This window comes from Erpetoichthys calabaricus, chromosome 5 (assembly GCF_900747795.2).
Source record: "Erpetoichthys calabaricus chromosome 5, fErpCal1.3, whole genome shotgun sequence".
In the NCBI taxonomy this organism is placed as follows: domain Eukaryota; kingdom Metazoa; phylum Chordata; class Cladistia; order Polypteriformes; family Polypteridae; genus Erpetoichthys; species Erpetoichthys calabaricus.
The window spans coordinates 153,548,449-153,564,841 of NC_041398.2; the positions used below are offsets into that span (position 1 = coordinate 153,548,449).

The window sequence follows — 16,393 nt, forward strand, 5'->3', positions numbered from 1 at the left end:
CTACTCTTGCTACAGATCACAATGTCATCAGCAAACTTCTTAGCCAGTGGGACTCCTGTCTAATCTCCTATTCCATCCTGTCCATCAGCATTGCAAATAAGAAAGGGCTCAGAGCCAGTCCCTGATATAATCCCACCACCACGTTGAATGCATCTGTCACCCCTACCATAGTCCTCACCACTGTCACACTTCCCTCATACATATCTCATACAACTCTTGCATACTTCTTTACCACTCCAGACTTCCTCATACAATACCACAACTCCTCTCGAGGCACCTTGTCATATGCTTTCTCTGGGTCCACAAAGTCGCAGTGCAACTCCTTCTGGCCTTCTCTATACTTCTCCATCAACACCCACAGAGCGAACATCTTTCTTGGTATGAAACCATGCTGCTCATTAATCATCACCTCCGTTCTTAAACTAGCTTCCAGTACTCTTTCCCATAACTTCATCCCGTGGTTCATCAATTTTATCCCCCTGTAGATACTACAGCTATACATTTCCCCCTTTTTCTTAAAAATCAGCACCAGTATCCTTCTTCTCCATTCCTCAGGCATCCTCTCACTTTCCAAGATTATATTAAACAATCTGGTTAAAAACTGCTCTGCCATCTATCCTAAACACCTCCATGCTTCCACAGGTATATCATCTGGACCAACGGTCTTTCCATTCTTCATCCTTTTCATAGCTGTCCTTACTTCCTCCTTGCTAATCCGTTGCACTTCCTGATTCACTATCTCCACATCATCCAACCTTCTCATTCTCTTCATTCATCTGCCTCTAAAAGTATTCTTTCCATCTGTTAAACACACCCTCCTCACTTGTGAGCATGTTTTCATCTTTATCATTTATCACCCTAACCTGTTGCACATCTTTCCCAGCTTAGTCCCTCTGTCTGGCCAATCGGTACAGGTCCTTTTCTTCCTCCTTAGTGTCCAACCTCTCGTACAACTCATCATACGCCTTTTCTTTAGACTTCACCACCTCTGTCTTCACCTTTCGCTTTATCTCCTTGTACTCTTGTCTACATTATGAATCTCTCTGACTATCCCACTTCTTCTTCGCCATCCTTTTCCTCTGTATACTCTCCTGTACTTCAACATTCAGCCACCAGGTTTCCTTTTCCTCCTTCCTCTGTCCAGATGTCATGCCAAGCACCCTTCTTGCTGTCACCCTTACTACTTCTGCTGCCACCCAGTGCTTGTCTTACCTCCTTCCTGAACTCCACCTTACAGTCTTCCTTTTTCAACTTCCACCATTTGATCCTTGGCTCTGCCCTCACTCTCCTCCTCTTCTTGATCTCTACTGTCATCCTACAGACCACCATCCTATGTTGCCTAACTACATTTTCCCCTGCCACCACTTTGCAGTCTTCAATCTCATTCAGATTGACTCTTCTGCATAGGATGTAATCTACCTGTGTGCATCTCCCTCCACTCTTGTACATCACCCTATGTTCCTCCCTCTTCTTAAAATACGTATTCGCCACAGCCATGTCCATCCTTCTGGCAAAATCCACTATCATCTGACCTTTTTCATTCCTCTCCTTGACACCATATTTACCCATCACCTCCTCATCTCCTCTGTTCCCTTCACAAACATGTCCATTGAAATCTGTTCCAATCACTACTTTCTGTCCCTTGGGTACACTGTTCATCACTTCATCCATCGCACACCCAACTTGCGGGGCATATGCACTAACAACGTTCATCATCACACCTCCAATTTTGACACTCTTTTCACCTCCAAAACACTCTTGACATACTGTTCCTTCAGAATAACCCCTACCCCATTTCTCCTCCCATCCACACCATGATAGAACAGTTTGAATACACCTGTGATCCACCTGGCCTTACTCCCCGTCCATTTAGTCTCTTGCATGCACAATATATCAACCTTCCTTCTCTCCATCATATCTGTTAACTCTCTCCCCTTACCAGTCACACTGCCAATATTCAAAGTTCCTATACTCAGTTCCACTCTCTGTATCTTCCTCCTCTCCTCCGGTCCCCGGACACATCTCCCCCTTCTTCTTCTTTTTGTTCGGCCAACAGTAGCCGAATTTCCACCAGCATCCTGTTGGCTAACAGTACTGGTGGCGGCCGTTATTAACTTGGGCCTAGACCAATCTTTTATGGAAATTTGTATTGCTGTCCGCATATTGTATATATGTATATTATATATGTATATGTGTGTGTGCATGTACTGTATATACATATGTATGTGTGTATATAATTGTATGTAATTGATGTACAAGGTATACTTTTTTTTTTTTGAGTGTGTGTTTCATTTTTGGTATCATTGCACACTTGCACTCTTTTTATCCATTTTGAGGCTCTGCGTAATAGCACCTTTACTTCCTCCATAATGGTCTGATTTTGTGTCTCATCTTCCCACTGTGTGTTTCTGGGACAGCAGAAGGGATTGTAAGTCTGGCACAAAATTCTGTACATTACCTATACATCTTGGATAAGGAATCAAACAGGCACCACACCCACCAGAGTAACCAACTATTTAATTTATTACTGTCCTAGAAACATTACTGGTCTCTCAAAGCAAGCTACCTCCATCCAACATATACTATGTTTACTGTACAATTTCATGTTGTCATACTGTTATAATGTATTTATTTTTTATTTACTGTTTTATTTTACTTTTGTTACATCTATGTTAGGAACACCAGGGCATTTTCCTACCAACTGCGTTGCCTGGAAATAAAGGTCATGCATTATGGTCAATTTTGATTGACTATTGTAATTTGTCTTAAACTTGTTTTAAGATGTGTTTCTTTTCTAATGCACCAATTATTTATGGTTTAAGTCTTTTTTTTTTTGTTTGTTTTTTTTTTTTTTAGTTTGTGATGTTTTGCCACTTATTATCAACAATCTGGAGATGTGTTTGCCTTCAAATTTATTGCTTAAGTACCTTCACAAATCAGCTGAATTTTACATTGCCTATGTTAGCAAAGCAGCAGTTGCTGAAAGCCAGCACCAAGGTAAGTGAAATCTTATCTTATCTATTACCTGTTACAACAAACTAGTGTTCTGCTCCTACTGTGCTGGTATTACAATCCATTCTCATTGAAACTCTTTATTTGCCTGCCATCCTGGTCATTACAATATAACCTGCTCAAAAAATTAAAGGAACACTTTAAAAACGCATCAGATCTCAATGGGGAAAAAATCATGCTGGATATCTATACTGATATGAACTGGGTAATGTATTAGGAATGAAAGGATGTCACATCCTTTGATAGAAATGAAAACTATCAACATACAGCAGGCTAGTCCATTTTCCTGAAATTTCATTGCAGCAACTCAAAATCTTACTCAGTAGTTTGTATGGCCCCCAAATACTTGTATGCATGCCTGACAACATCGGGCATGCCCCTAATGAGACAACAGATGTTGTCCTGGGTGATCTCCTCCCAGATCTGGATCAGGGCATCACTGAGCCCCTGGACAGAGGTGCTACCTGGCATCATCAGATGGACCGAAACATAATGTCCCAGAAGTGTTCTATTGGATTTAGGTCAGGTGAGCGTGTGGGCCAGTCAATGGTATCAATTCCTTCATCCTCCAGGAACTGCCTGCATCCTCTCATGAGGCTGGACATTGTTGTGCACCAGGAGGAACCCAAGACCCACTGCATCAGCATAGGTCTGACAGTGGGTCGAAGGATTTCATCCCGATACCTAATGGCAGTCAAGGTGCCGTTGTCTAGCCTGTAGAGGTCTGTGTGTCCCTCCATGGCTATGCCTCCCTAGACCATTACTGACCTCCAAAGTGGTCATTCTGAACAATGTTACAGGCAGCATAACATTATCCACGGTTTCTCCAGACCCTTTCAGGTCTGTCGCATGTGCTCAGGGTGAACCAGCTCTCATCTGTGTAAAACACAGGCCACCAGTGGTGGACCTGCCGATTCTGGAATACTATGGCAAATGCCAATCGAGCTCCACAGTGCCAGGCAGTGAGCACAGGGCCCACTGGAGGACGTCGGGCCCCCAGGCCACCCTCATGAAATCTGTTTCTGATTCTTTGGTCAGAGACATTCATACCAGTGGCTTGCTGGAGGTCATTTTGTAGGGCTCTGGCAGTGCTCATCTTGTTCCTCCTTGCACAAAGGAGCATATACCGGTCCTGCTGATGGGTTAAGGATCTTCTGCAGCCCTGTCCAGCTCTCCTAGAGTAACTGCCTGTCTCCTGGAATCTCCTCCATGCCCTTGAGACTGTGCTAGGAGGCACAGCAAACCTTCTGGCAATGGCATGTATCGATGTGTCATCCTGGAAAAGTTGGACTACCTGTTAAACCGCTGTAGGGACACTTACTGTAGCCAAATGCAAAACTAGTGAAAAAACAGCCAGAAAAGATGAGGGAAAAATGTCAGTGGCATCCATCTGTTAAATCATTCCTGTTTTGGGGGTTGTCTCATTGTTGCCCCTCTAATGCACTTGTTGTCAATTTCATTAACACCAAAGCAGCTGAAACTGATTAACAACTCCCTGTGCTACTTCAGTGACCAGATCAATATCCCAGAAGTTTCATTGACTTGATTCTATATACTCTGATTAAAAAGTGTTCCTTAAATTTTTTGAGCAGTATATTTAGTTACTGAAATATTTTAAAATAAAAGTATTTCAAAGAAATTAACAAAATATAGGTGCAAAATATTTCCTGACACCTTAAACTTAAATCTAGAACAAAACACACTTCAAGATATCCTCAGGAGCTAATAAAAATTATTAGTGAAATGCAAATTATTTAAAACTGCACAATACATATACTGCATTGTGCATTAACCCTATTTAGTATGACACTTTGCAATACACTTTACAGAATCAGCCTGGACTTGTTTCTGCTTGTGTCTGTTCATTAAACAAGGCCTGGAAAGCATTCTTTGTGAATTTGTGCTGTCTGAAAATGCTGCATTTGTTAACCCACTGAAATTCATTAATCTTAACTTTTTTAATGTAAATATAGTGGGTTGGAAAATGGCTGACTGACTAATACAGTTTCACTGCCAAGTTCTGAGCACCTGAAATTTATCAGGATGAGCAAGGGATAAATACTTGGAAGATTCAATGTTTTGCCTCCTGCTAGTGACACAGATGCAGCACCACTGTATGTGTAGATTATTGCCAAAAGTCTTTGTGTGAGCATCATGCATTTTATAAGCATTTAACTCCATACACAATATCTGGTCTGTGCTCTCTGTTCCTTTTTCAATAAAATCCACATAAAACAAATGCAGTGACATTTTCAAGTTTTAAGATTACTACATTTTGCATAATGCTGATATAGAACTGTTTTCAAAATATGGTAGTAAACCTCACAACACTACAACAGACACTCAAAATACCTCTTTCATACACAGAATGAGGCAAATTCCTGAGTTAATAATCATTTGATTTTATTTAGACTTTCTCGTTTACCTACCTGAGAGTGTTCTTGCATTTTCTCAGGTCAATTCCACTCATATATGACAATCCTAGGTGAAAGAGGAGAGATCCTGAAAGTTGTGTAAAAGAGTTGTTTTTGTGTGGATAGTTGTTTAGCAGAAGTGATCAAGTTTTGCTTCATTCTTGTTACTGTTTTCCCAGCAACATATGCTATGTTTTCTAAAGTGTGCTCTGATCTCAACGGATAGCTGGAGCTATATTACAATATTCACAGGTTGAATCTTGATCTGGAAACATGTTGGATAGCTTTAATTGAGATAAATGTGCTCGATACAAGATTTTAAGTTGAGTAATGGAGTGTTTTGAGCATATGAAGCTAGATTATATTTAGTGTATATCTGTCTTCCACTCCTTTTCTGATATGTTAAGTAAAAGAGCCTTTCCCCATTGTGCCCTGGGATCTTTGAAAGGAAGGGACTTTAAAATGTTTTTAAAAAACTGTGAAGATGATATATGAGTCTTCAAGACTGATTAATATTTCTTTTAGAATAGAAATAGGTGGAAGATGAGGAAAATTGGGCAGGTTCAGTTTAGCAAAGTTTCTAGTTTGAAACATCTATGTAGAAGTGTCTAAATGTTTTATTCTCAGATATTTTCCAAGCATTAAACACTATGTGTATGGGTAGAAAAGAGTGGTTGTCATATACAGGTTCAACAGATATGAGCTTCTCTGTCTTACAGTGTTTTCTACATTGGTTCTGTATTCTGAGTCAATGAAGGACAATTGGATTATAAGTGTATTGACGATATTTGTATTTACTGGGGCACAGAGCAAAGAATATAAGAAGTACCGCAATTCTATTGCAGACCAGGCTGGTGTATTTTCATCGATTTGTGTCGATGTCCAGGTATTTATGGCCTGTATATTTGCCATTCAATAAAAAAAAACAATTAAAGTTAGGTAATGCCATGCTCCCTTCTGCTTTATGTTATTGCAGAGTCTCCCTTTGGGTGCCTGGATGTTTTGAATTCCAAATAAATGAGGTTATGATTGAATCTAATTTCTTAAAAAATGATTTCTTAATATATATGGGGATTGCATTGTGGACTTCCTGCTTGTGGATTTCTTGATCTGAAACATTATTGGCCTTCTCTTCATGTTCATAATGATGAAGTCATGATTTAAAGATGAGCTGTTCCATTTCTTTAATAATCAAGAGGTTAAATTGTGATTGCAAAACATCTCTTTTCCTATAAAATGCCTCTTTTGGAGACCTGGGGCCTCATGTATAACGCCGTGCGTAGAACTCACACTATAACATGGCGTAAGCACAAAAGGGGATTGTACGTACGCACAGAAAAATCCAGATGCAGGAATCTGTGCGCACGCAAACTTTCACGTTCTTCCACTACATAAATCCCGATCAGCGTGAAAAGTAACGCACGTGCACACGCCTTCTGTCCCGCCCCAACTCCTCCCAGAATTACACCTCTTTGAATATGCAAATCAATATAAATAGCCTTCTGTGAAAAGACAATGGGAAAAGCACGGGGAAAAATATAAGAATTTCAGCGAATACCAAGTGGAGGCAAAGGAAAAACGTACTATTTGTTGGTTTAAACAGTGGTATAATCAACAAAAGAAAATTGATCGAGTGACAGAGTGTCAGAGAAACTCGAAAGATCAAGTTCACAAAGTCGCACATTGCCCGAAATAAAAGAGAAATTACATATCAAAGTCGCCGTGAAAAGGCGAGTCGTAGCCCACCGTCTGAGTGTCATATGAAAGCTTATTAGGGTACAGACAAAAAAAATAGGCACACAGTGGGGAAAAAAGCACGAAATGTCAACTTTAATCTCGAAATTTCCACTTTAATCACGTAGTTTATTTTGCCATTAAAGTAGAACATCATAAACTTCATCTTAAAATCGTTTATTTTACTAGTTTCTCAAGTAGCACATTAAATGCTTTGTTCTGTGTTTGATCTTCTATGTGCTTTATGTGTGTGAATCATTACGTGTTTCCGTTCTTTCTCTTTTTCCGACAGGACACAGAATCCATTACATTCATGATATTACAGCTCTCTGAATAATTAAAATACTGAGATGTATACGTGATATCTTTTTCATGATGATAGGAGTTAAAGCATGTTATTTAACATGGGAACACGGTACGCGCAGTGATTGTTCATATCTCACGCAAGAGGCTTGCTGCACCATGCGCGACCTTCGATGAAATAATTTATTACAGAAGTACTGTCTCTTTCAAATGTACTAATCTGCAATTCCTGTCCTTCCTTTTCTTTCTCCAAATACCCAATCGCCACACAATCAGCTCTGTAATAGACGTTAAGCCATCTGTAAGCTTAGAATGCCGATTCTTCAAAACTTTTAAGGAACATTGTAATATCTTCGTAGTACATGTTTAATTATTTCATCCGTCTATCCTTCAAGTGTTGCGTCAGCACGAGCAAGAATACAACGCAATGCAGAAACAATCCCTGAACTAGCTAGCGCTGCGGCACCGTGTCCTCACATGTTTAATTATTAACAATACAGATTATTTAAATGAAGTTAAAGTTTTATCTGTATATTATAAGCAACATATTTTGTTGCATTTCATCTTAATAATGATATTGTCATCATACATGCTTTATAAAGTGGTGCAGGTTGTGCAATATTATAACTAGTGTAAGTTTACAGTGAGGTGATTGTACTTATAAGTACAAACAGTTCTACAAGGAGCACTTGATGGACTGATTGAGTGCATTTATAGTTCTTGGGATAAAACTGTTTCTGAAACGTGAGGTCCGTACAGGAAAGGCTTAGACGCTTTTTGCCGTGGTTAAGGTAGTGTGTACTTGAAACTGTATACCGATAATTCTCTTTCTGATCAGCTGCTGCTGTGATTCCCCACTCAGATACAGTGATATAAATACTCCGAGTGATGCAGTGAGAGTAATATGGAAAAAGATGATCCGCTGTGGCAACCCTTAATGGGAGCAGCTAAAAGAAGAAGATGCAGTGAGCGTAACAACGCTAAAGCAGTTATGGTATTTGGATTACTATGGCTATTCCCTGGACCATTATATTGTTCAGGTTAATTACAATCAGATGCATTACACTAATAAACAATATGCAGTTAATTTTAGTGTATTTATAAAGCCGCGTCAGGAACGTGGGTCTAAGAAAGAAAGGGAGACCACACAGGAACAGTAGCACTGCTTTGACGCTGGGTGCCGCCAGTCTGCAAAACCGAGCGGAGAAATTGTGTACGCCAAGGTATGAGGTACCGTGGAAATGTGCGTGGCTTTACGCCAAGTTTAGGTTTTATACATCGCGATTTGAGCATGGAAACGTTCGTACGCAACATTTCTGTGCGTACGCACCGTTTATACATGAGGCCCCAGGTGTATTCTAGATCTATTCTGGTAATTTCGCTAATTAATTCAGGCGTTTTTTTGGTTTCCAATTTATTATTGTGAGAAAGATATGAAATGATCCGTACTCTTAAAAATGCCTTTGTAAGTTTCCCAGAGTATTTCTGCAGAAACCTCAGGGGATGCATTTGTCTCCAGAAATAATAAGTTTACTTGGATATGAATTCTGTATAGTGCTCATCTGCTAATGACAGGGGGTTACTAGCTACGAGGTGACTGTGTATGACATAGTAAGCTAAGCTGCATGATCAAAGGGGCATAGTCGGAGATAACAATAATGTTGTACTTACATGATTTGATAATGGGCAAAAAGCTGTTGTCTGTGAAGAAATAATCAATTCTTGAGTAACAATGATGAACTTGTGAGAAGAAGGAATATACTCTTAAGGTTAGGATTTAAAAACCTCCATGGACCTGCTAAGTTCTGGTCCATTGTAAACTGTAATTATTTTTGCATTATTAAATGTTGTTGCCACTGTACCAGAAGACCTATCCAGGTCAGGATTTAAAACACAAAGTTATCCGCCTTTATAATTTTATGAGTGTTCACATTAGGAATTGATGTGAATACATTTTGGATGAAATCTCTGAATATTTATCAGAATCACTTTAGTATTAAATAAGTTGCCCCTCACAATGACATATCACCCTTCAGGATCACATATTACATCTGACGCTACAATTGGGATAGTTCTGTGTATTAAGGTTCCCATACCCCTAGTTTTCTTTTTTAGTGGGTGCCACATGTATTACTGGCCTTTTGTTTGTGTACCTCTCCTTAATGAATACCAGAAAAAAGGGTTGCTGTAGGTTTGCCCCATAATGCGAGTCTGTGCCTTTAAGGAGGCAGATTTAACCTGGAAAATGACGAAGAGAGAGAAGGGGGAGCATCAGGCAGTGAGGGGGGAGGAGCTACAATGTGTTAGCACAGCAAAGTCTTCAATGGGAGCCACCTGTTAGAAGATTAGATTTTTAGTCTTCAGGATACAAGAGAGATGTGTCTCAGAAGATTAACTTTTTGTTATATTCTTTTGTTTTTTTTATGAAACGGGTTATTTATGGAGATGACATCTTAGACTCTTATTTTCTAACTTTATGCTAGTGATGTATTTGTTGGTTCTGAAATGTCATATGACTACTACTTACTGACGAAGTAGCTCAGATTTAATGGTGAGCATGGAAGACCATAGATCACATAAGCAGAATGAATTGCAGTTCATTTCAGTTTAATTGAGTTGATGTTTTTATTGTTTCAAAAGGGTTTTTGTTTTTTTAGAGAGTTTTTACAGAGAGACCAAGAACAACAATAATAATAATAATAATAATAATAATAGTAAAAACACAGATATACCAAATTACTTGGATTATTATCATCAATACTATGATAGTTTCTAATAAATGTTAGAATACTCAATACAAAATCAATCTGGTATTGTTAAGCAAAATTTAATCTAAACAAACCTTCACTCTTATCAGAAAAAGGGTTTTCTAAGTAAAATATTTATACATTTATACATTAGTTAACAATAGAACAACCAGATCTAATTAATATTATATAAAAATAAGTATATGTAGTACAGGGGTGATGAACTCCGGGCCTCAAGTGCCGCAGTGGCTGCAGGTTTTAATTCTTACCATCTTTTTAATTAGTGACCAGTTTTTGCTGGCTGATTACTTCTTTTAATTAACTTAACTCAAGCCCCATAGTAGTAGGCCACCACATGACCAGCTCCCCTGTTCCTATTACACAATATCTGAAATTAAAGAGAGGTGATGGTCTTGGTAAGGTTGATCTCTCAGGTCACCAAAACATTTTGACAGTGCTCTTAGAAAGAACAGAAAAACAACAGCTTTCGAAACGTGTGCTGTGGCAGAATGAAAGCAGCAATATGCCATGGAATTAAATAACGGGTTTAATTAACAGCAAGAATTGGCTTCTCATTAAGAAAGTGATTGGAGTGAAATTGGTTGGAGTTTGAAGCCCCAGTTTAGCTGGTCATCTGTTAGCTTGTTTCACATCTCTTTTCTGCTTGGCTGTCATTTGATGAAGAAAGGAATCAATTCAGAGGGCTGAACTCTTCTAACAGGGCTATTAAAGTGATGGGGAAAAAGTTAATTAGCAGTGAAAATTGGTCACTGGTTAGGAAAAGGGTTAGAATGAAAACCTGTAGCCACTGTGGCACTCCAGGCTTGGAGTTCACCATCCGTGATGTAGTATGTATCTACATTTTACCTAGTAGAAATACCTTGATGTTATTAAAGTTAATGATATATATAGTGCATCCGGAAAGTATTCACAGCGCATCACTTTTTCCACATTTTGTTATGTTACAGCCTTATTCCAAAATAGATTAAATTCATTTTTTCCTCAGAATTCTACACACAACACCCCATAATGACAACGTGAAAAAAGTTTACTTGAGGTTTTTGCAAATTTATTAAAAATTTAAAAATTTGAGAAAGCACATGTACATAAGTATTCACAGCCTTTGCCATGAAGTTAAAAATTGAGCTCAGGTGCATTCTGTTTCCCCTGATCATCCTTGAGATGTTTCTGCAGCTTAATTGGAGTCCACCTGTGGTAAATTCAGTTGATTGGACATGATTTGGAAAGGCACACACCTGTCTATATAAGGTCCCACAGTTGACAGTTCATGTCAGAGCACAAACCAAGCATGAAGTTAAAGGAATTGTCTGTAGACCTCCGAGACAGGATTGTCTCGAGGCACAAATCTGGGGAAGGTTGCAGAAACATTTCTGCTGCTTTGAAGGTCCCAATGAGCACAGTGGCCTCCATCATCCGTAAGTGGAAGAAGTTCGAAACCACCAGGACTCTTCCTAGAGCTTGTTGGCCATCTAAACTGAGCGATCTGGGGAGAAGGGCCTTAGTCAGGGAGGTGACCAAGAACCCGATGGTCACTCTGTCAAAGCTCCAGAGGTCCTCTGTGGAGAGAGGAGAAACTTCCAGAAGGACAACCATCTCTGCAGCAATCCACCAATCAGGCCTGTATGGTAGAGTGGCCAAACGGAAGCCACTCCTTACTTAAAGGCACATGGCAGCCTGCCTGGAGTTTGCTAAAAGGCACCTGAAGGACTCTCAGACCATGAGAAAGAAAATTCTCTGGTCTGATGAGACAAAGATTGAACTCTTTGGTGTGAATGCCAGGCGTCACGTTTGGAGGAAACCAGGCACCGCTCATCACCAGGCCAATACCATCCCTACAGTGAAGCATGGTGGTGGCAGCATCATGCTGTGGGGATGTTTTTCAGTGGCAGTGACTGGGAGACTAGTCAGGATAAAGGAAAAGATGACTGCAGCAATGTACAGAGACATCCTGGATGAAAACCTGCTCCAGAGCGCTCTTGACCTCAGACTGGGGCGACGGTTCATCTTTCAGCAGGACAACGACCCTAAGCACACAGCCAAAATATCAAAGGAGTGGCTTCAGGACAACTCTGTGAATGTCCTTGAGTGGCCCAGCCAGTGCCCAGACTTGAATCCGATTGAACATCTATGGAGATATCTTAAAATGGCTGTGCACTAATGCTTCCCATCCAACCTGATGGAGCTTGCGAGGTGCTGCAAAGAGGAATGGGCAAAACTGGCCAAGGATAGGTGTGCCAAGCTTGTGGCATCACATTCAAAAAGACTTGAAACTGTAATTGCTGCCAAAGGTGCATCGACAATGTATTGAGCAAAGACTGTGAATACTTATGTACATGTGATTTCTCAGTTTTTTTTATTTTTAATAAATTTGCAAAACGCTCAAGTACACTTTTTTCACGTTGTCATTATGGGGTGTTGTGTGTAGAATTCTGAGGAAAAAAATGAATTTAATCCATTTTGGAATAAGGCTGTAACATAACAAAATGTGGAAAAAGTGATGCACTGTGAATACTTTCCGGATGCACTGTATAAAAGCAAATAAAACAGTCCATAGGATGTAAATGAAGTTCTTGACTCCTGAATATGAATTTTTGACCAGCTGACACAGAGGAGAAGAAAACAAAAAACTTCTACAATGGCCATAGGAGGACAATAAACCTCTGGAGGGCCAAGGTTGGAAAACAGAAATGAGCAAATCCAACAGTAGGTCTGATGGTAACCAGTTTCTTCATCATGAAAGTCAGAATGACCTAGGCCAACTTGGTCATTTACCCTTCACTGGGCACAGTTGATGCAGCCGTCAATCAAGGTTTCCAAGTGCACCTTGTTCTTCCAGTACCCCAGGTGACTGCAGAATAGAGAGCTTTGAGCAGGTGTCGGTGGCGCATACAAGATGGTAGACAAAAAACATCTCTCTGTTACAATAAAAAAAACTTGGGAGGCAAGACTTTTTATCCTGCGACGAGGCATGATCTTTCTTTTTGGAATGAAGTTCCGCGAGACGGAGACTTTTAACATGAGATTCTTTCAAGTCACACCCTACTTACAACCATTTTCAAACAAGACCACGGTCCTCTCACCTCTCAGTCTTGTGAATGCTTTTGTCAGACACACTTCTTGTGCTCTCAGCTCTTATAAATTGTAACCTTTTCCTCACTTTAAGTTCCCAATTAAAGAAGATGTATTATGTCCAAATCTTATTGAAGAATTTCATCACGAAGGGTTATCAAATGAAGATATGAGTACATGGGCAATCCTAGCACCTAGAAACAAGGAAGTCAAACGAATTTATGCCAAAAATGTTGATTGGTAACACGGCAAAATGGTTAAACGCATATCAATAGATTATGCTGAAACAGTTGGTGGTGATCGTGCAGAAAATGAAAACAACAACTTACAATATCACAAAGAATATCTACAACCGTTAACACCATCCGGTCGTCCAACGCACAGATTACTGTAGAAAGAAGGATGTATCCAAGAAAGGTAATGTAGTACATCTCTCGCGGATAACATCAGACACCAAAGGAGATCTTGATATGCCATTTGTATTAAAACATTAACAGTTTCCCGTTAGAATAGCTTTTGCAAAGACAATTAACAAATCTCAGAGCCAAACATTCAAAAAAGTTGTTTTATTTAATAGAGAGAAAGAAACGAAATGCAATCATGGGCAGTTATAAGTCGCGTGGATGCAAATGTAACACTTCACATGAAAATTAAAATCTGTTTAAATTGTACATTCACATCTCCATACGCAAGCAGCAGAACTGCAAAGAGACTAGCGCACCCCTAGTTTAAAAAAAAATAAAAAGGCAGTGGATTAATGCTGGGTACTTATTAACACATCAAAGAACTACATTTATAATTCAGATCACTATATTATAATATAATTACTGGAAAGCCATATTTATAAAAAGGGGTTTTAGACATATTTCTATTGGTAAGTTATTCCAAGCTTTAGGTGCGTAAGAACAGAGAGCTGCCTATCCAGTTCTTTTATGCTTTGATCTTGGAATAACGAGCAACCAAGAATTTGCAGATCTAAGATTGTGTTTTGGTACATAAGGAAACAGGCATTCTGAGATGTAGGATGTAAGATTGTTTAAAGCCTTATATACAAAACAAAGCATTTTAAAAATCGATTCTGAAGGACACTGGCAGCCAATGTAAAGATATTAATATTGGGGATATATGCTCATATTTTTCGTTTTGGTTAAAATTCTTGCTGCTGCATTCTGGACAGGCTGTAGCCAATTTATGACCTCCTTTGGGTAGTCCTGATAGGAGAGCATTACAGTAATCTAGTCGGTTAAATACAAATTTGTGTATTAATTTTTTGGTATCTTTAAATGTAATTAAGAGATTGTACCCTTGCAATGTTCCTTAGATGGAAGAAAGCAGTCTTGGTAATATTATTAATAATGTGATCTGAAATTAAGGTCAGAGTCAATAATAACACTTGAATTCTTGACCTCTGGGTTAATTTGTAGGGCCAGATGATTAATTTTGTTTCTAAGATTCTCGCTTTGTTTATTACAGTACTGCCAATAACCAAAAGTTGTGTTTTTCCTTGTCCCTTGTTTAGTTTAGGGAAATTCATATTCACCCATTCTCTTATTCCAGTAAGGCAGTGGATGAAATGATTTAGACCCTGTGGGTCATCAGGCACAATGGATAGATAGAGCTATGTATCATCAGCATAGCTGTGGTAATTTACATTATACTTGAAAATTATCTGGCCTAACAGAAGCATGTAGAGTGAAAATACTAATGGTCCTAAAATTGATCCCTGCGGTACAATTAATAAAATATCGTGTATTTTTTATGTGCAATCGGCATAACTGACAAAGAATTTTCTTCCAGTTATATATGATTTAAATCATCATTTGCTAAGGTGGTTAAAAAGAATATCATGATCTTAGGTATCGAATGCTGCGCTCAAGTCCAACAGCACAAGTACAGATATTTTATTTGGATCTGCATTAATTCGTAGATCATTTACTAATTTCACTAGAACTGTTTCAGCACTATGATTTGATCTAAAACTGACCAATACTTATCAAGAATACAGTTTTTATTCAAATAATTAATAATCACTTAAAAGCTGAAAAAAATAAATTTTCTAGAATTTTACTGAGAAAAGCATAATTGTAGATTGGCCTGTAATTGTCTGATAGAACAATCAAGGTTATTTTTCTTGAGCAGGGGCTTAATTACAGCAGTTTTGAAAGAATTTGGGAAAAATATCAGAATCTAATGAACAATTTACTATTTCAAGAACATTGTTGATAAGTAGATCAGAAATTTTTTTAAAGAAGCCTGTAGGAAATGGATCTAATACACAAGTGGACTGTTTTAACCAAGTAATTATTCTATGACATTCGGATAAAGTAATTTTAGTGTAGCAGCTTAGTTTGCAGTGCTGAGCTTGTTGAGGGTCAACAAAATTTATATTTGAAGTTGATTTTATAGTAAGACTAATATTACTTATCTTTTCCTTACAATATACTGCAAAATGTTCATTTTTAGCCTCTGATGCTTTCAGTGCTAATGAAGCTGGATTTAAAAAGCAATTAACATTTGCAGATAAGACTTGAATTTCCTGCACTGTTATTAATAATCTTCGAAAAGTAAGTTGTTCTTTCCAGATGAACTGCTGAGTTATATTTAGCTATATGATCCTTTAGGATTTCATAATGAACTGTTAGTTTAGTCTTTCTCCATTGACATTCTGCCCAGTGGCACTCACTTTTAAGTTTGCAGACTGTCTCAGTTTTCCATGATACTATGACCGTAGATGACATGTTTTTCGGGTGATACCAGGTCTATCTCAGCCCATATCTTCACATTGAAGTGCTGTACCATATTATTTGCATTACTGCCTACATTGGAAAAGTCAGTGAATTCAGCCTATTAATTATATTAGAAAAGCTGGCAGCAGCTGCTGTATCAAAATAATGTTGCTTAACAGTACACTCCTCTTTGTTTCTAGTAAAATCCTGGCCAGATAAATAGTTTCATGATGTCAAGTCTTTAAAGGTGATGTCCAATGTTGTGTGGAGTTGTTACCTTGTTTCTGATCTGGGTTCAAGTGCAAGATTCTTCTTGCACTGGAGTTCACTCTTTCTCTTTGCTGCATGATCCTTTGTTATGGTATGC

The 16,393-nt window shown here is 38.7% G+C and overlaps 1 protein-coding gene across 3 annotated transcripts in view; it reads left to right on the top strand.

Moving 5' to 3' along the window:
• The window catches only part of ints10 (integrator complex subunit 10), a 321,144-nt gene that overhangs the window by 95,730 nt on the left and 209,021 nt on the right, over positions 1–16,393 (top strand). For all 3 annotated transcript variants that reach the window (XM_051927742.1, XM_051927743.1, XM_051927744.1), the window contains one exon: positions 2,857–2,997. In XM_051927742.1, coding sequence (XP_051783702.1) covers positions 2,857–2,997 — 141 coding nt within the window. The remainder of the gene's footprint in view (positions 1–2,856; positions 2,998–16,393) is intronic.